At 39.0% G+C, this 20,463-nt stretch overlaps 1 protein-coding gene across 5 annotated transcripts in view; it reads right to left on the reverse strand.

Moving 5' to 3' along the window:
- The window catches only part of PRG4 (proteoglycan 4), a 103,398-nt gene extending 86,329 nt beyond the window's left edge, over positions 1 to 17,069 (reverse strand). For all 5 annotated transcript variants that reach the window (XM_056523645.1, XM_056523644.1, XM_056523643.1 and 2 more), the window contains exon 1: positions 16,981 to 17,069. In XM_056523645.1, the coding sequence (XP_056379620.1) occupies positions 16,981 to 17,047 (67 nt within the window). In that variant the 5' untranslated portion in view covers positions 17,048 to 17,069. The remainder of the gene's footprint in view (positions 1 to 16,980) is intronic.
- Positions 17,070 to 20,463: the final 3,394 nt, after the last annotated feature.

Consider the following 20,463-nt stretch of genomic DNA (forward strand, 5'->3'; position numbering starts at 1 on the left):
GGTGCACTACTGACGGGTGAGTGCGGTTTTCTTCTACTGCTAAGATTGGTAAATTACTTCTATTTAGAAATCTTAATCCTTCTAGTACTTATCAGATGTTGTATGCTCCAGAGGAAGTTCTTTTCTTTTTGAATTTCCTTTTTGTCTGACCACAGTGCTCTCTACTGACACCTCTGTCCATGTCAGGAACTGTTCAGAGCAGAAGAGGTTTGCTATTGGGATTTGCTCCTACTCTGGACAGTTCCTAAAATGGACAGAGGTGTCAGCAGAGAGCACTGTGATAAGACAGAAAGGAAATTAAAAAAAGAAAAGAACTTCCTGTGGCGTATACAGCAGCTGATACGTACTGGAAGGGTTAAGATTTTTATCTAGAAGTCATTTACAAATCTGTTTAACTTTTTGGCACCAGTTGATTTAAAAAAAAAAAATAATAATAATGTTTTACAGTGGAGTACCCTTTTAATAGAGGGGGTGGTAAACTGCTGCCATACTACTCTGGAAGCGGCTTATCTCCCCCGTAGAACAAAAGGATCAGGCATGTTAAAATCCAACTGTGTGATCCTTCTCTTCCTAGACCAGTTGTCTCAAACTGTGGCCCTCCAGATGTTGTGAAACTTCAACTCCCAGCATGCCCGGACAGCCGTTGGCTGTCCGGGCATGCTGGGAGTTGAAGTTTTGCAACATCTGGAGGGCCACAGTTTGAGACCACTGCCCCAGACATACGAGTATGGAAGTCACCATACACACTACATAGTTGGGTTCGGCTGATATAAATACAATGGAGGAGATTTATCGAAACCTGTCCAGAGGAAAAGTTGCTGAGTTGCCCATAGCAACCAATCAGATCGCTTCTTTCATTTTTCACAGGCCTTTTCAAAAATGAAAGAAGCAATCTGATTGGTTGCTATGGGCAACTCAGCAACTTTTCCTCAGGACAGGTTTTGATAAATCTCCCCCAATATGTGTGGTTAGCTTGAGTCAAGTGTGGTACCCAATAAATATACTGTATATTTTAACTGAAACGTGGAGTAGCCCTTTAACCAGGAAATGATGCAACAAATAAGTTTGCACTTTACTGCCATCAATATAGACAGTGGCTTATCACATTTATGGATATTGAGGGGTATTTATCAAAGGATTTATGTCTCTTTTTTAACGTAACTTTGGCGCAATACTTCGGCGCAGTGTCTTTTTGCGCCAAAGTTTGGCGCATCTTCTCCACTGTCATTTTTACAACTTTCTCAAAATCACACGCTCCTGTGTGTGATTTCAACTTTAGTCAGTAATTCATCATTTGCGCCAATCAATCTTTGGCGCAATTTTGGCACAAATCCCGTTTTTTTGGCGCAAATCACCGCCAAGAAATTTTTCACTTGGAAAACACATGTAAAGGCGTCAAAATACATTAAAAAGGGCTGCCCAGTACTATCCTGAGGAACCTTCACCCTCCGTTGAGCCAGCATTGGACATGGCCGCACAGGTTCAGGAAAGGTAAGCACTAAAGCAGTGGTCAGCAGAGGTAAGCACTTGCAACATCTGGAGGTCCGCAGGTTGAAGACCACTGCACTAAAGTAACCAAAAAATAAATAAATACCCAAGTTGAAAATAAAATCCAATTCACATGGTGGCTATAAACCCCACAAAAGAAAATACCTCATGTCGCCTGCTGATATACTGCAGGAGGGACTCCGAAATGGCTGCACAAGGGGTAAAATACGCGTCCTCTGTGGCGGTAGGTTCTGTGTAAAAGGCGCTGTGAACGGCTGATTTCAACATTTGAGCCAAAATTACCAACAACTGCACCAAATGATAAATTTGGTGCATGTCCACGAAAACCAAAGTGAAAAAAAAAGGGTAAAAAGAAACTGTCAACAGGCAAAATTGATAAATACCCCCCCCCCCATTGTCTTACAACACTTTACAATTTTAAAGGGGTACTCCGCCGAAAAACACTTTATCCCCTAGCCAAAGGATAGGGGATAAGATGTCTGATCACGGGGGTCCTGATGGCCGTGGTGGGAACACGGCAGCTAGAAGCTTCCGTATTTGTGATGTCACGCCACGCCCCCTCCATTCATGTCTATCGTAGGGGGCGTGATGGCTAGTACATAGCAGTCATGCCTCCTCCCATAGACATGAATGGAGGGGGCGTGGTGATTGTAGTTGCCAGTCATCCAGCACGGAGTGGAGTTTGCTCCATGCACGGATGACTGGGGTGCCGCGCCAGAGATCGCGGGGGGGGGGGTCCTGTCGCTGGGACCTATCCTTTGGATAGGGGATAAGATGTTTTTCTGCAGAGTGCCCCTTTAAAGAAAACCCAGTGGGACAATTATCAAGGTATTTAGGGCCTTTTTTTTTTTGGCTTACTTCATGTGCACAAAAAGGAGCCTGTGCATTTTTTGTGTGCGACTTTTGTAGGTAAGCAAAAAGTTGCAAACAGCCTTACCTAAGCACAATTCCATTTTCACTATGGAATTTAGGATGTGCGAATGGTCGCATGTAGACAAAATGTTTAAAAAAAAAAAGGGGCAAGTCTGCTCTAGGTCTGGCATGGGGTACAAAACTTCCGTACGTGAGCAAATTTTAAAAGTCGCAAAGCAAGTCTCACAAAGTCTCAGCTGCGACTTTTTAGTTTTGCTTATGTGCTCCAAATTTATCAACCCCCTGTGTTAGTATAATCAATACGGAGCCCATATTCAAAACTAAAGCAAAAAATTTTTTTTTAAATTACTTCGGAACTTGCTTACCAAAGCCAACAATTATGAATGTCCCCCATAGTCATTTAATCTGACTCACACTCAAAATTGTAATATGCTACAACCTGTCTGAAATACAATGGAAGCATCAGAGGCCACCAAGGTAAAGAAGGGAATGGGTGGATTACAGTACTAAGGCTGCATTCACACCATGAGCCTCTCGCGGCTGCACCCATTCAAGTCATTGAGCCGAACAGAGTCGGCTATTGACTCAAGTTGGGTAATTTGCCAACCGTATCCTGCTTTTAGCCAGACTGAAACCCATGGTTAGATCTGTTAGTGCAGTGTCTTCTTAACCTGTTAAGGACCAAAGGCGTACCTGTACGCTCTGAGTCAGCTCCTGTTCTATAACCCGGGGCCACTGATCGAGGTTTCACCCTTTAGACGCGACGTTCAAAGTGAAAGTAAATCATTGCCGGTTAGCTCAGGGGGCTGATCGGGATGTCTACGGTGAAATCGCGGCATCCCGAACAGCTGTGAGACCTTGTCTCCGGGTGTCCGATTGCCCCTGTATTGCCCGTCATTATGTACAGAGCGAGTTTGCTCTGTACATAATGACGAGTTTGTGCTGAAGCCGAGATCCCAGGGGGTCCCCAGCGGTGGGACCCCCTCGATCAGACATCTTATCAACTTTCCTTTGAATAGGGGATAAGATGTCTAGGGGCAGAGTACCCCTTTAAGGGGGGCCGGGATGTTTTTCTTGAAAGTTATGGGTACAAGATCTGAATGTTATTCCAGGGATTTTTTCTACTTTTCCTTAGGGTTGCCACTTGGCCGGTATTTTACCAGCACAGCCGGCATTTTGACCACCCTGACGGTATTTTTATATTAAAAATACCGGCAATGCTCTTGGTGGGTTTCCCAAAAACTCTTCCTTCTGCATCATTTCCTTACGGGGAAGAAATTGATTTGCAAGTCCATGCTAATCTCCGATTACCATCCCCCTCCATCTGAATCCTTCCGACTAACCCAAATCTTCTCTTTTCTTACTTCCCTGGTCCCTTCTACTGCCCTCCTTTCTCCCACTTCTTATGAGGCTTTAACTTTATACTCACCCCTCTGTGCAGGCTCCCTTTCCCTACTTTACTCCCCTTTCAACCAGCCATCAAGTGAGACTAAACTCCCCTTTATGTCGCAGTGGGAGTAGAACTTCAATATAGACCTCCCTCTCCCATCGTGGCATGAATGTTGCACCCAACTGAGTAGAGGTAGTTGGCAGGTGTCGCTGGCTGAGACGGCTTAAAAGATACTACACCGCTCGTATTATGTTCCCGCCAGGCTCCATGCTATATATCCGTCGCGCCCCCCCCCCCCCCCCCATTGTTTCAGAGGATGCACTGATGTAGGGGACATGTGCCACATATGGTGGACTTGCCCTAGAGTCTCTGATTTTTGGACCCAAGTGATGTCTCTGATCTCTTCAGTGACGTCTAGAACTATCCCTTGTGAACCAGCAGTGTGCCTCCTGGGCCATAAACCTGATAGGATGCAGAATGCAGTCTTTCGCCTTACTCAATGTATATTGTTGGCAGCCCGTATTAATATTGCCTCCAAGTGGAAGTCACCTGACTTATCTATATCTATGGTGGTTACACGTGTGAATGACATTATGCTCATGGAATGATTGAATGCTATACGTGAGGACTCCATGTTATCATTTGAGAAAGTGTGGGACCCATGGTTGTCTTCTTCATATGCTCCCGATGTTACATATTACCTCTCTTTGTAAATAACTGACTAACGTGCTTGTCTAGAAAGTATGATGACACACGCTGGAACACTTGACATGGTTTTGCTGACCCTGACCTCCTCCTTTTCCTTGAGCTCTTGGTACCTCTCCCCGTTTTCCTAGCCTCACCCTACCTCTGTTCCTCCTCTCCTCCCCCTCTCCCTAGTGTATCTGCCGCCGGACGTACTGATTTCATTTCTGCCTTTTTCTAGTTTATGTACCGTGATTACAACTATTAGCCATGATAGCCAACTGATGAATGTCATACCTTTCTCGTATTGACATATCATTTCTGTTATGTCATTGACCTGAGCTTTTTCTTTTATATTGTATCTGTACCGAGATGTTATGCATTCTTTTTGAGTCAATAAACTTTCTCATTTTGGTATTTCGCCAACCAATCCTCCAACTCCCGGAATGTAGCACCATATACTATACCAGTGTTTCCCAACCAGATTGCCCACAGCTGTTGCAAAACTACAACTCCCAGCATGCCTGGACAGCCGTTGGCTGTCCGGGCATGCTGGGAGTTGTAGTTTTGCAAGAGCTGGAGGCACCCCTGGTTGGAAAACACTGATCTATATACTATATACTACTATATAGTCCAACATGCTGGGAGTTGTAGTTTCCATTTGGGGCAGCTGCTGAGCCACAGGCTCTATCAGGGCATGCTGGGAGTTGTAGTTAGCAACTAACTGCAACTCCCGAATTTAATTAAAATAAGCGATCAAAAAGTCACATCAAAACAAAAATGGTACTGTTAAAAACTACAGATCGGGGCGCAAAAAATGAGCCCTCACACAGGCCCATATAAGGAAAAATAAAAAAAAGTTATAGGGATAAGAATAGCACAACATTTTATCACAAATGTGTATCCTGTGAACTTACACATTTTTAATTAATTATGCAAATTAGCGGGCCGGTATTATTTTGCAAGAAAGGTGGCAACCCTACTTTGGGGTCAGGAAGGAAGTTTTCCCCTTTAAGATCATTTTAGGCTGCGTTCACATGATGATTTCTCCATCCGACTTGAGTAAGCGAGTTTACAACTTAAAATCATATAAAATCATATATAAAGTCGGATCCATTGACCTCCATAAAAAAATCGGATCCATTACACACATCTGATTTGATCCGCATCCGATTTCACACAATTTTTGTTCAGGTCTGAAATCGTGGTCAAACCCGATTTCAGACCCAAACAAAAATCTTGTGAAATCGGATGCGGATCAAATCGGATGTGTGCACTGGATCCGATTTTTTAATGGAGGTCAATGGATCCGACTTTATATACGATTTCATACGATTTTAAGTTATAAACTCGTTTACTCAAGTCGGATGGAGAAATCGTGATGTGATCGCAACCTTACAAGTGCTTTTTAATTCTGTTTTTGATACAATGTGTAAAGACAAAACTGTATTCAAATAAAGAGAAGTAGAGAGTTTCTCCATGTACTTTCCCAGTGTTTACACTCCTGACATTGGCTTCAAATACAGAATAAGCATTCGGCAAAATATATGAAAGCAAACCATACACAAGACCATTGGCAGCTGCCTTGCTCTGGATCAACACTGCAGGATTATAGGAAGGACTTGATAGACCTGGTTCTCTTTTCCGTCTCATGAACTACTGTATGTAACTTAAAGGAGTACTCCAGCGCAAAATAACTTATCCCCTATCCAAAGGCCCCCCGGGATCTCCTGGACGGGGCTGCGGCAGTCTGCCGGAAGTGAAGTTTCGTCCCCAGCAGAAAGCCGCGGCAGACACTCCCCCTCCATGTATCTCTATGGGTTTCATGGAGGGGGCGTGTCGGCCGCCGCCTTTCCTGTATATTGCTGCGGCCCCGTACCGAAGATCGCGGGGGGCCCCAGTGCTCGGACCCCCCGCGATCTGTAACTTATCCCCTGTCCTTCGGATAGGGGATAAGTTATTTTGCACTATAGATGTCCTTTAATATACTCGACACATGCCACCTCATGTTGTACAACAATAGTAGTTCAAGGTAATAATAGTTGTAAAGTTTAGCACAATTATTGCAGGTTATTTAAAGGGGTACTCCACATAAGATGTCTGATCACGGGAGTCAGCACCCAGCGTTCTGAAAATAATGTTCAAAATGCTTTTAAGATATTTAGGGGCAGAGTACCCCTTTAAAGGGAGTACTCCCCTGGAAAACATTTGTTTTAAATCAACTGGTGCCAGAAAGTTAACCAGATTTGTAAATTACGTCTATTAAAAAATCTTAATCTTGTATGTACTTATCAGCTGTGTTGTATGCTCCACAGGAAGTTCTTTTCTTTTTGAATTTCCTTTCTGTCACGACCACAGTGCTCTTTGCTGACACCTCTGTCCATTTTAGGAACTGTCCAGAGCAGGAGAGGTTTGCTATGGGGATTTGCTCCTACTCTGGACAGTTCCTAAAATGGACACAGATGTCAGCAGAGAGCACTGTAGTCAGACAGAAAGGAAATTCAAAAAGAAAGGAACTTCCTATGGAGCATACAGCAACTGATAAGTACAGGAAGGATTAAGATTTTTTAATAGAAGTAATTTACAAATCTCTCAAATAAAGAAGGAGCCGACACCACCTCTATAAGCACTAGGATATAGTTATATATTCGGTTACCCTGTATCTTCCCTTGCAACTGCTGGAGGGACTTCAGTGGTGCTCTACGTCAAGGCAAGTCCAATCAATGTATAAGTAGCAGAGAAATAGGAAAACGGAGCAACTCACCACACCGACCCAGGTATTCTTTGCAAGTGGTTTGTGGTTTCTTTATTCCATGTCTTCAAACATAGAAAACAAGCAGGGGAGAGTGAACGTAGGACGTGGGGGTATCCTCTCTGTAACAACCAAGAGGATACCCCCGTGTCCTACGTTCACTCTCCTCTGCTTGTTCTTTATGTTTGAAGACATGGAATAAAGAAACCACTTGCAAAGAATACCTGGGCTGGTGTGGTGAGTTGCTCTGTTTTCCTATTTTTCTGCCACTTATACTTTAATTTACAAATCTGTTTAACTTTCTGGCACCAGTTGATTTAAAAAAATTTTTCCAGGGGCGTACCCCTTTAAGCCTGGTCCTTGACATGGAACAAGATTGAAACAATGGGCGTCTGTGATCAACATGGTACACATTAATTGCACCTGAGTTACATGTGAAGCCTGCACATACAGCTTTGTGGGGGAGATTTATCAAGACCTGTGGAAAGGAAAAGTTGCCCATAGCTTTGTGGTGTCCCAGTATGGGATGATGTGGCCCCGTACTGTCCTCCTGCCCTGTCAGGCAGAGTCCCTTCATGTCCCCAGGGCTCCCCTGCAGCATACCCCCATTATGGATATAGGTTTGCCTCATTTAATGTACTGTTGCTTTAATGTTTGTACCACATGATTGTTACCCAGAGGGCTCCACTGACCAGGTGACCCCCCAAGTGACCTATGGGCTCCTTGCACAGCCCCCCTATATAACCAGGGGAGGGGCTGTAATCTCTCTCTTCTGCTGTATGCTGAGGTCCAGTGCAGTCGTCTCAGTGTCCAGAGCATTGGAGGCCTCAAGCCTAAAGTCCTGTAGCCACAAGTCGGTCATCAGTAAGTCAAGTCATCTTATTGTCAGTCACCATCTCTGTCAAGTCAAGTCCATCTGTAGTCACCGTGACCTGCACTAAAGTCAGTCTAACTACTGCAAGTCCCAGCAAGCCTGCTAGGTCCCCCTGTGTCACTGGTCACCTCCCTGGGATATTTGGCTGTACTGTAAAGACTATATCACCTGTCCTGCCTCAGTAAAGCTGCTGTTATCCTTAATCTGGTGTTGGTGTCTTCATTGCCCCTGCCTAACCCAGGATCAGTGGTATTACCTTCGGGTGGTTAAGGCTAAACCACGCCCTGGCATAACGGCTAGAAGGGGTTAATACCATCTGCCCCTTGGCCCATAACATCTGCCCTGCATCTACCCTGCACCTCACACCCCGAAACGCCACAAACCAATCAGATCGCTTCTTTCATTTTGCAGAGGGCTTGTTAAAAATGAAAGAAGCGATCTGATTGGTTGCTATGGGCAACTGGGCAACTTCCCCTCTGGACAGGTTTTGATAAATCTCCCCCTATGTGTCTATGCTTGTGATCCTGGGAAATAACCAGAGGGCCTGTTCTGTCCTCACACACTGCAGAGGAGCAGCATAGACACCATTGTCCTGTACAAAAGAGAAGTATTAGGGGGAAGAAGCCTTGTATTTAAAAGCCACAAAGGCTGAAGTTGCTAAATCGGTGGTCTCAAACTGTGGCCCTCCAGATGTTGCAAAACTTTAACTCCATATTATCACTGCTATTACTACTACTCCCATACTATTACTGCTATTACTACTACTCCCATACTATCACTGCCATTACTACTACTCCCATACTATTACTGCTATTACTACTCCTCCCATACTATCACTGCTATTACTACTCCTCCCATACTATTACTGCTATTACTACTATTCCCATACTATTACTGCTATTACTACTATTCCCATACTATTACTGCTATTACTACTCCTCCCATACTATCACTGCTATTACTACTATTCCCATACTATTACTGCTATTACTACTCCTCCCATACTATCACTGCTATTACTACTATTCCCATACTATTACTGCTATTACTACTATTCCCATACTATTACTGCTATTACTACTATTCCCATACTATCACTGCTATTACTACTACTCCCATATTATCACTGCTATTACTACTACTCCCATACTAGTACTGCTATTACTACTACTCCCATACTATCACTGCCATTACTACTACTCCCATACTATTACTGCTATTACTACTCCTCCCATACTATCACTGCTATTACTACTCCTCCCATACTATTACTGCTATTACTACTATTCCCATACTATTACTGCTATTACTACTATTCCCATACTATTACTGCTATTACTACTCCTCCCATACTATCACTGCTATTACTACTATTCCCATACTATTACTGCTATTACTACTCCTCCCATACTATCACTGCTATTACTACTATTCCCATACTATTACTGCTATTACTACTATTCCCATACTATTACTGCTATTACTACTATTCCCATACTATCACTGCTATTACTACTACTCCCATATTATCACTGCTATTACTACTACTCCCATACTAGTACTGCTATTACTACTATTCCCATACTATTACTGCTATTACTACTATTCCCATACTATTACTGCTATTACTACTATTCCCATACTATTACTGCTATTACTACTACTCCCATACTAGTACTGCTATTACTACTATTCCCATACTATTACTGCTATTACTACTATTCCCATACTATTACTGCTATTACTACTACCCCCATACTATTACTGCTATTACTACTACTCCCATACTATTACTGCTATTACTACTATTCCCATACTATTACTGCTATTACTACTACTCCCATACTATCACTGCTATTACTACTATTCCCATACTATTACTGCTATTACTACTCCTCCCATACTATCACTGCTATTACTACTATTCCCATACTATTACTGCTATTACTACTCCTCCCATACTATCACTGCTATTACTACTATTCCCATACTATTACTGCTATTACTACTATTCCCATACTATTACTGCTATTACTACTACTCCCATACTAGTACTGCTATTACTACTATTCCCATACTATTACTGCTATTACTACTATTCCCATACTATTACTGCTATTACTACTATTCCCATACTATCACTGCTATTACTACTATTCCCATACTATTACTGCTATTACTACTACTCCCATACTATTACTGCTATTACTACTACTCCCATATTATTACTGCCATTACTACTACTCCCATACTATCACTGCTATTACTACTACTCCCATATTATCACTGCCATTACTACTACTCCCATACTATCACTGCTATTACTACTATTCCCATACTATTACTGCTATTACTACTACTCCCATACTATTACTGCTATTACTACTACCCCCATACTATTACTGCTATTACTACTACTCCCATACTATCACTGCTATTACTACTATTCCCATACTATTACTGCTATTACTACTACTCCCATACTATTACTGCTATTACTACTACTCCCATATTATCACTGCTATTACTACTACTCCCATACTAGTACTGCTATTACTTCTACTCCCATACTATTACTGCTATTACTACTACTCCCATATTATCACTGCTATTACTACTACTCCCATACTATTACTGCTATTACTACTACTCCCATACTATTACTGCTATTACTACTACTCCCATACTATCACTGCTATTACTACTATTCCCATACTATTACTGCTATTACTACTACTCCCATACTATCACTGCTATTACTACTATTCCCATACTATTACTGCTATTACTACTACTCCCATATTATTACTGCCATTACTACTACTCCCATACTATCACTGCTATTACTACTACTCCCATATTATCACTGCCATTACTACTACTCCCATACTATCACTGCTATTACTACTATTCCCATACTATTACTGCTATTACTACTACTCCCATACTATTACTGCTATTACTACTACTCCCATACTATCACTGCTATTACTACTATTCCCATACTATTACTGCTATTACTACTACTCCCATACTATTACTGCTATTACTACTACTCCCATATTATCACTGCTATTACTACTACTCCCATACTAGTACTGCTATTACTACTACTCCCATACTATTACTGCTATTACTACTACTCCCATACTATCACTGCTATTACTACTACTCCCATACTATTATTACTGCTATTACTACTACTCCCATACTATTACTGCTATTACTACTACCCCCATACTATTACTGCTATTACTACTACTTCCATACTATTACTGCTATTACTACTACCCCCATACTATTACTGCTATTACTACAACTCCCATACTATTACTGCTATTACTACTACTCCCATATTATCACTGCTATTACTACTACTCCCATACTATCACTGCTATTACTACTACTCCCATACTATTATTACTGCTATTACTACTACTCCCATACTATTACTGCTATTACTACTACTCCCATATTATCACTGCTATTACTACTACTCCCATACTATTACTGCTATTACTACTACTCCCATACTATTACTGCTATTACTACTACTCCCATACTATCACTGCTATTACTACTATTCCCATACTATTACTGCTATTACTACTACTCCCATACTATCACTGCTATTACTACTATTCCCATACTATTACTGCTATTACTACTACTCCCATATTATTACTGCCATTACTACTACTCCCATACTATCACTGCTATTACTACTACTCCCATATTATCACTGCCATTACTACTACTCCCATACTATCACTGCTATTACTACTATTCCCATACTATTACTGCTATTACTACTACTCCCATACTATTACTGCTATTACTACTACCCCCATACTATTACTGCTATTACTACTACTCCCATACTATCACTGCTATTACTACTATTCCCATACTATTACTGCTATTACTACTACTCCCATACTATTACTGCTATTACTACTACTCCCATATTATCACTGCTATTACTACTACTCCCATACTAGTACTGCTATTACTACTACTCCCATACTATTACTGCTATTACTACTACTCCCATACTATCACTGCTATTACTACTACTCCCATACTATTATTACTGCTATTACTACTACTCCCATACTATTACTGCTATTACTACTACCCCCATACTATTACTGCTATTACTACTACTCCCATACTATTACTGCTATTACTACTACCCCCATACTATTACTGCTATTACTACAACTCCCATACTATTACTGCTATTACTACTACTCACATATTATCACTGCTATTACTACTACTCCCATACTATCACTGCTATTACTACTACTCCCATACTATTATTACTGCTATTACTACTACTCCCATACTATTACTGCTATTACTACTACTCCCATACTATTACTGCTATTACTACTATTCCCATACTATTACTGCTATTACTACTACTCCCATACTATTACTGCTATTACTACTACTCCCATACTATTACTGCTATTACTACTACTCCCATACTATTACTGCTATTACTACTACTCCCATACTATTACTGCTATTACTACTACTCCCATACTATTACTGCTATTACTACTACTCCCATACTATTACTGCTATTACTACTACTCCCATACTATCACTGCTATTACTACTACTCCCATACTATCACTGCTATTACTACTACTCCCATACTATTACTGCTATTACTTCTACTCCCATACTATTACTGCTATTACTACTACTCCCATATTATCATTGCTATTACTACTACACCCATACTATCACTGCTATGACTACTACTCCCATACTATCACTGCTATTACTACTACTCCCATACTATCACTGCTATTACTACTACTCCCATATTATCATTGCTATTACTACTACACCCATACTATCACTGCTATGACTACTACTCCCATACTATCACTGCTATTACTACTACTCCCATACTATCACTGCTATTACTACTACTCCCATACTATTACTGCTATTACTACTACTCCCATACTATTACTGCTATTACTACTACTCCCATATTATCATTGCTATTACTACTACTCCCATACTATCACTGCTATGACTACTTCTCCCATACTATCACTGCTATTACTACTACTCCCATACTATCACTGCTATTACTACTACTCCCATATTATCATTGCTATTACTACTATTCCCATACTATTACTGCTATTACTACTACTCCCATATTATCATTGCTATTACTACTACTCCCATACTATCACTGTTATTACTACTACTCCCATACTATTACTGCTATTACTACTACTCCCATACTATTACTGCTATTACTACTACTCCCATATTATCATTGCTATTACTACTTCTCCCATACTATTTCTGCTATTACTACTACTCACATATTATCACTGCTATTACTACTACTCACATATTATCACTGCTATTACTACTACTCCCATACTATTACTGCTATTACTACTACTCCCATACTATCACTGCTATTACTACTACCCCCATACTATCACTGCTATTACTGCTACTCCCATACTATTACTGCTATTACTACTACCCCCATACTATCACTGCTATTACTACTACTCCCATACTATCACTGCTATTACTACTACTCCTCCCATACTATCACTGCTATTACTACTACTCCCATAGTATCACTGCTGTTACTACTACTCCTCTCATACTATCACTGCTATTTCTACTACTCACATATTATCACTGCTATTACTACTACTACCCCCATACTATTACTGCTATTACTACTACTCCCATACTATCACTGCTATTACTACTATTCCCATACTATTACTGCTATTACTACTACTCCCATACTATTACTGCTATTACTACTACCCCCATACTATTACTGCTATTACTACTACTCCCATACTATTACTGCTATTACTACTACTCCCATACTATTATTACTGCTATTACTACTACTCCCATACTATTATTACTGCTATTACTACTACTCCCATACTATTACTGCTATTACTACTACTCCCATACTATTACTGCTATTACTACTACTCCCATACTATTACTGCTATTACTACTACTCCCATACTATTACTACTACTCCCATACTATTATTACTGCTATTACTACTACTCCCATACTATTATTACTGCTATTACTACTACTCCCATACTATTATTACTGCTATTACTACTACTCCCATACTATCATTGCTATTACTACTACTCCCATACTATTACTGCTATTACTACTACTCCCATACTATTACTGCTATTACTACTAACCCCATACTATTTCTGCTATTACTACTACTCCCATATTATCACTGCTATTACTACTACTCCCATACTATCACTGCTATTACTACTACCCCCATACTATCACTGCTATTACTGCTACTCCCATACTATCACTGCTATTACTACTACTCCTCCCATACTATCACTGCTATTACTACTACTCCCATAGTATCACTGCTATTACTACTACTCCTCTCATACTATCACTGCTATTACTACTACTCCCATACTATTACTGCTATTACTACTACTCCCATATGATCACTGCTATTACTACTACTACCATACTATCATTGCTATTACTACTACTCCTCTCATACTATTACTGCTATTACTACTACTCCCATACTATTACTGCTATTACTACTACTCCCATACTATCACTGTTATTACTACTACTTCTGTGTAATGTCACTAGGCTTCTATAATACATGTAAAATTATTTTTTCATTTTGTGACATGTTCACACAGTGTTTTTTCAAGTGTAAAAATGTGTCCATTAAATTGTGTCTGCATTTTTTTAACCATTAGGCTAGGTTCACACAGAAAATTTCCGCCCTGATATTCCGAGTGTGGCCAGCGCTGACTGAATAAGTCGGCACTAGGACCGCGCGGACACTGCAGTCTCCAATAGACTACATTGTGTTCCGCGAGTATTTCCGCCTAAAGAATGAGCAACGCCATTCAGGCGGAAATTTCCAAGCAGATTTTCCTTTCACAAATTCCGAAGTGTGAATTTGTGAATGGAAACCCATTCACTACACTAAACATTTTAGTAAGCGGAATTTCTGCCTGCAATTTCAAAGCGGAATTTCAGGCGGAAATTCCGTAGTGTGAACCTGGCCTTAATGGAAGCATTTTTGCTGCCGTGTAAAAGGTGCATCTGCATTTTTTACAGATTGTGCGCCCAGACAACCAAATTCCCATAGACTAACATAGAGCACATTAATGTTAAAAATGCATTTGTAATTTTGGGGTGCATTTTTACAAATGAAATATGTGTGGAAAAAATAACACTTTGTGCACAAAACCCTACATCTGGCCATTGTATTTTTGAAAGACAAAAGATTGTGCCAATCAATGCCACCAAAACCACTAGCAAAACACCCTATAGGGGGAGATTTATCAAAACCTGTCCAGAGGAAGAGATGCTGAGTTGCCCATAGCAACCAATCAGATCGCTTCTTTCATTTTTCAGAGGCCTTTTCAAAAATTAAAAAGAAGTGATCTGATTGGTTGCTATGGGCAACTCAGCAACTTTTCCTCTGGACAGGTTTTGATAAATGTCCCCCTATGTGTAAAAACCCATCCTAATGTAGCTGTCCCATATACAGCATAAACAGGTAAGGCATAACAGTGTGCATCCTGTAGTGCAGTGGTCTCCAAACTGTGGACCTCGAAATGTTGCCAAACTACCAACAGGCCCGGACAGCCAACTATATTCTGGGAGTTGTAGTTTTGCAACAACTCAAGGTCCACAGTTTGGTCTATTCACACGGCAGAATTTCTGCTTGCGGAATTGCGCCTCAAATTAAGGCCCATAGACTTCTATGGGATTCTGCACTCCCATTTACACTTCTGAATTTCCGCTTGCGGAATTCTGCTAGCGGAATTCCTCAAGCGGAAATTCAGAAGTGTGAATGGGAGTGCGGAATCCCATAGAGGTCTATGGGCCTTAATTTAAAGGGGTACTCCGGTGAAAACCTTTTTTCTTTTAAATCAACTGGTGGCAGAAAGTTAAACATATTTGTAAATTACTTCTATTAAAAAATCTTAATCCTTCCTGTACTTATTAGCTGCTGAATACTACAGAGGAAATTCTTTTCTTTTTGGAATGCTCTCTGATGACATCACGACCCCACTGCTCTCTGCTGACGTTATTATAATAATAATAATAACGCCTTATTTATTGTTGTCCTTTGGACTCAAGTCCCCAGCACTGTGAGGCAGCAGTGCTAACCACTTAGCCACCATCCTGCCCTTAGCATACATCTGCTATGCATGGTTGCTAAAATGGACAGAGATGTCAGAAGAGCACTGTGATGTCATCAGTGTTCCAAAAAGAAAGGAATTTCCTCTGTAGCATTCAGCAGCTAATAAGTACTGGAAGGATTAAGATTTTTTAATAGAGTAATTTACAAATATGTTTACCTTTCTGCCACCAGTTGATTTAAAAGAAAAAAGGTTTTCACCGGAGTACCCCTTTAAGGCGGAATTCTGCCATGTGAATAGACCCTCATCCTTTTTGTAAGGATAGCTGTGTAATGCATTAGATAATTGACAATGGACTCCTTTGCCTCCAGCCATAACTTATTTCTTCTTTTTTTTTAAGGTTACATGGCTATTATAGGCCTTGTTTTGTACTGGATAAGCTTTACTATATATGTGTGTGTGTAGAGATATATATATATATGTGTGTGTGTGTGTGTTGTATGTTGGTTTGTGATTACATGTGAATGCTTTGTTTTTGTGTAGGTTATTTTATACAACATTCTACAATCAATTCTTTGGATCAATACAGTGCATCTCGAGAACACCGCAACCATCATCACTACAAAACAATTCGATTTTCTTCCATTTTAGATACTTAGAATTCTTGTCATTGTAAATTTAGTTTGTCTAATAAATTTTCTCTTACTTTGAGATGACACTGATGGGACGGAAATGATAAAGAAGAGGATTAGGGGGGCGCTGTAGATCTTCATTTCAATGGTAATTAACACCTGGGCATAATACCTTTATTTCAAAAGCAAAAAAAAAGTTTATAAATGAAATAATAGTCACAAATACAATAAATATTAGAAAGTATAACATAGTAATATAGTAAATATACATCCTATAAATATCTACTATAATAAATATATCATATAAATATCTAAAATAGTAAATCTATCATATAAATATCTAATATAAAAATCTAATATAATACATTACTAATATAAATATCTCATATAATAAATATCTAAAATAAATATCTAATATAGTAACTATAGATCATATAAATATCTTATATAGTAAATATACCGTATAAAAAGCTAAGATAATATAAATATCTAGTATAATAAAAATATAATATAAATATCTAATATAAAAAAATATCATTTAAATATCTAATATAGTAAAAATATTATAAATATCTAATATACATATTTAATATAGTAAATATATATCATATAAATATCTTATATAGTAAATATAACATATAAAAATCTAAGATAATATAAATATCTTGTATAATAAATATATAATATAAATATCTAATATAAAAAAATATCATTTAAATATCTAATATAGTAAAAATATTATAAATATCTAATATAAATATTTAATATAGTAAATATATATCATATAAATATCTAATATAGTAAATATACCATATCAAAATCTAAGATAATATAAATATCTAGTATAATAAATATCTATTATAAATATCTAATATAAAAAAAATATCATATAAATATCTAATATAGTTAAAATACAATAAATATTTAATATAGTAAATATATGTCATATAAATATCTTACATATTAAATATACCATACAAAAATCTAAGACAATATAAATATCTAGTATAATAAATATCTAATATAAATATCTAATATAAAAAAATATCATATAAATATCTAATATAGTAAAAATATAATAAATATCTAATATAAATATTTAATATAGTAAATATATATCATATAAATATCTTACATAGTAAATATACCATATAAAAATCTAAGATAATATAAATACCGTATCTAATATAATAAATATATAATATAAATATCTAATATAAAAAATATATCATATAAATATCTTATATAGTAAAAATATAATAAATATATAATATAAATATTTAATATAGTAAATATATATCATATAAATATCTTACATGGTAAATATACCATATAAAAATCTAAGATAATTTAAATATCTAATATAATAAATATCTATTATAAATATCTAATATAAAAAAGATATTATACAAATATCTAATATAGTAAAAATATAATAAATATCTAATATAATAAATATATAATATAAATATATAATATGTTGCATTCTGCTGCACCAGTGATCAAATCATCTCTATCAGTATATGGTATATGGTTTTCCCGCTCACCTTGTTTGGGAGATGTACAGGAAATTTGGCTGGGGAGAATATTTCTAAGCTTATATAGTCCTGGAAATATTGCATCTTTGTCTGATGAGTTAAAAAAAAAAAAAGTGGAAAGTGGGTGTTGACTACTCACTTAATGAAAGTTAACTTTCCAGAAGTGCTGGAAAATGTAGCAGAATAACTAGAATTGAGCAATAGGGTGAATCACTTTTAGTAAGTCACCATCTGAAATATTTCAGTAGTTTATTGATCTGAAAATAAGGATTCCCAGAGCTATAAAATGCTGATAAGGTGTAAAAAGTCTTTGATTTCTTCTATTTTTGTTTTATATTTGTCACACTTTACTGTTTCAAAACCGCAGTGGAATTAAGATGAAAAAAACTATCCAACACCAACTAGTTCTAAGTGAAAAGGTGAATTAAAGGGGCACTCCGCTGGAAAACATTTGTTTTTAAATCAACCGGTGCCATGAAGTTAAACAGATTTGTAAATGATCATAACACACAAAAAGCGTAAGCCAGAGAAACCGGCACTGCCTCAAACCCATGAAGTCGAGTAATTACCCGCACATGTGAGGGGCACAGGTGTGATAGTGTCAGATCTAGGTAGCGCTACACGCCGCAGAAACTGTAAAATGTGCAGCACAAAAAGAAGAAAAAGTGGAGTGCTCACCAATCCAGTAGTTAGATCCACGGATCGTATCTCGCCCCTAGGCGCTTCGTCAGGCCGCTTAGGCCTGACGAAGCGCCTAGGGGCGTGATACGGCCTAGGGGCGTGATACGGTCCGTGGCCCGACGTCTGAACTCCCCCGGATCCATCTGCAGCCTCCCTGCTCGTGACTGACCCGGTCCATGGATCAGCTTCCAATGCCTATCTAACTACTGGATTGGTGAGCGCTCCACGTTTTCTTCTTTTTGTGTTGCAGATTTGTAAATTACTTCTATTTAAAAATCTTTATCCTTCCAATACTTATCAGCTGCTATATGCTCCACGGGAAGTTCTTTTCTTTTTGAATTTCCTTTCTGTCTGACCACAGTGCTCTCTGCTGACACCGCTGTCCATTTTAGGAACTGTCCAGAGTAGAAGAAAATCCCCATAGCAAACCTCTCCTGCTCTGGACAGTTCCTGACATGGACAGAGGTGTCAGCAGAGAGCACTGTGGTCAGACAGAAAGGAAATTCAAACTCATCCTCACTCCTCCACTTTGTCTAATGTCACTCATCCTCACTCCTCCACTTCATCTAATGTTACTCATCTTCACCCCTCCACTTCATCTAATGTCACTCATCCTCACCCCTCCACTTCATCTAATGTCACTCATCCTCACCCCTCCACTTCATCTAATGTCACTCATCCTCACTCCTCCACTTCATATAATGTCACTCATCCTCACTCCTCCACTTTGTCTAATGTCACTCATCCTCACCCCTCCACTTCGTCTAATGTCACTCATCTTCACCCCTCCAGTTCGTCTAATGTCACTCATCCTCACCCCTCCACTTCGTCTAATGTCACTCATCCTCACCCCTCCAGTTCATCTAATGTCACTCATCCTCACCCATCCACTTCATCTAATGTCACTCATCCTCACCCCTCCAGTTCGTCTAATGTCACTCATCTTCACCCCTCCACCTTATCTAATGTCACTCATCCTCACCCCTCCACTTCATCTAATGTCACTCATCTTCACCCCTCCAGTTCGTCTAATGTCACTCATCTTAACCCCTCCACTTCGTCTAATGTCACTCATCTTAACCTCTCCACTTCGTCTAATGTCACTCATCCTCACCCCTCCAGTTCGTCTAATGTCACTCATCTTCACCCCTCCACTTCGTCTAATGTCACTCATCCTCACCCCTCCACTTCGTCTAATGTCACTCATCCTCACTCCTCCACTTCATCTAATGTTACTCATCTTCACCCCTCCACTTCATCTAATGTCACTCATCCTCACCCCTCCACTTCATCTAATGTCACTCATCCTCACTCCTCCACTTCATCTAATGTCACTCA

This window comes from Hyla sarda, chromosome 6 (genome assembly GCF_029499605.1).
Source record: "Hyla sarda isolate aHylSar1 chromosome 6, aHylSar1.hap1, whole genome shotgun sequence".
Lineage (NCBI taxonomy): Eukaryota > Metazoa > Chordata > Amphibia > Anura > Hylidae > Hyla > Hyla sarda.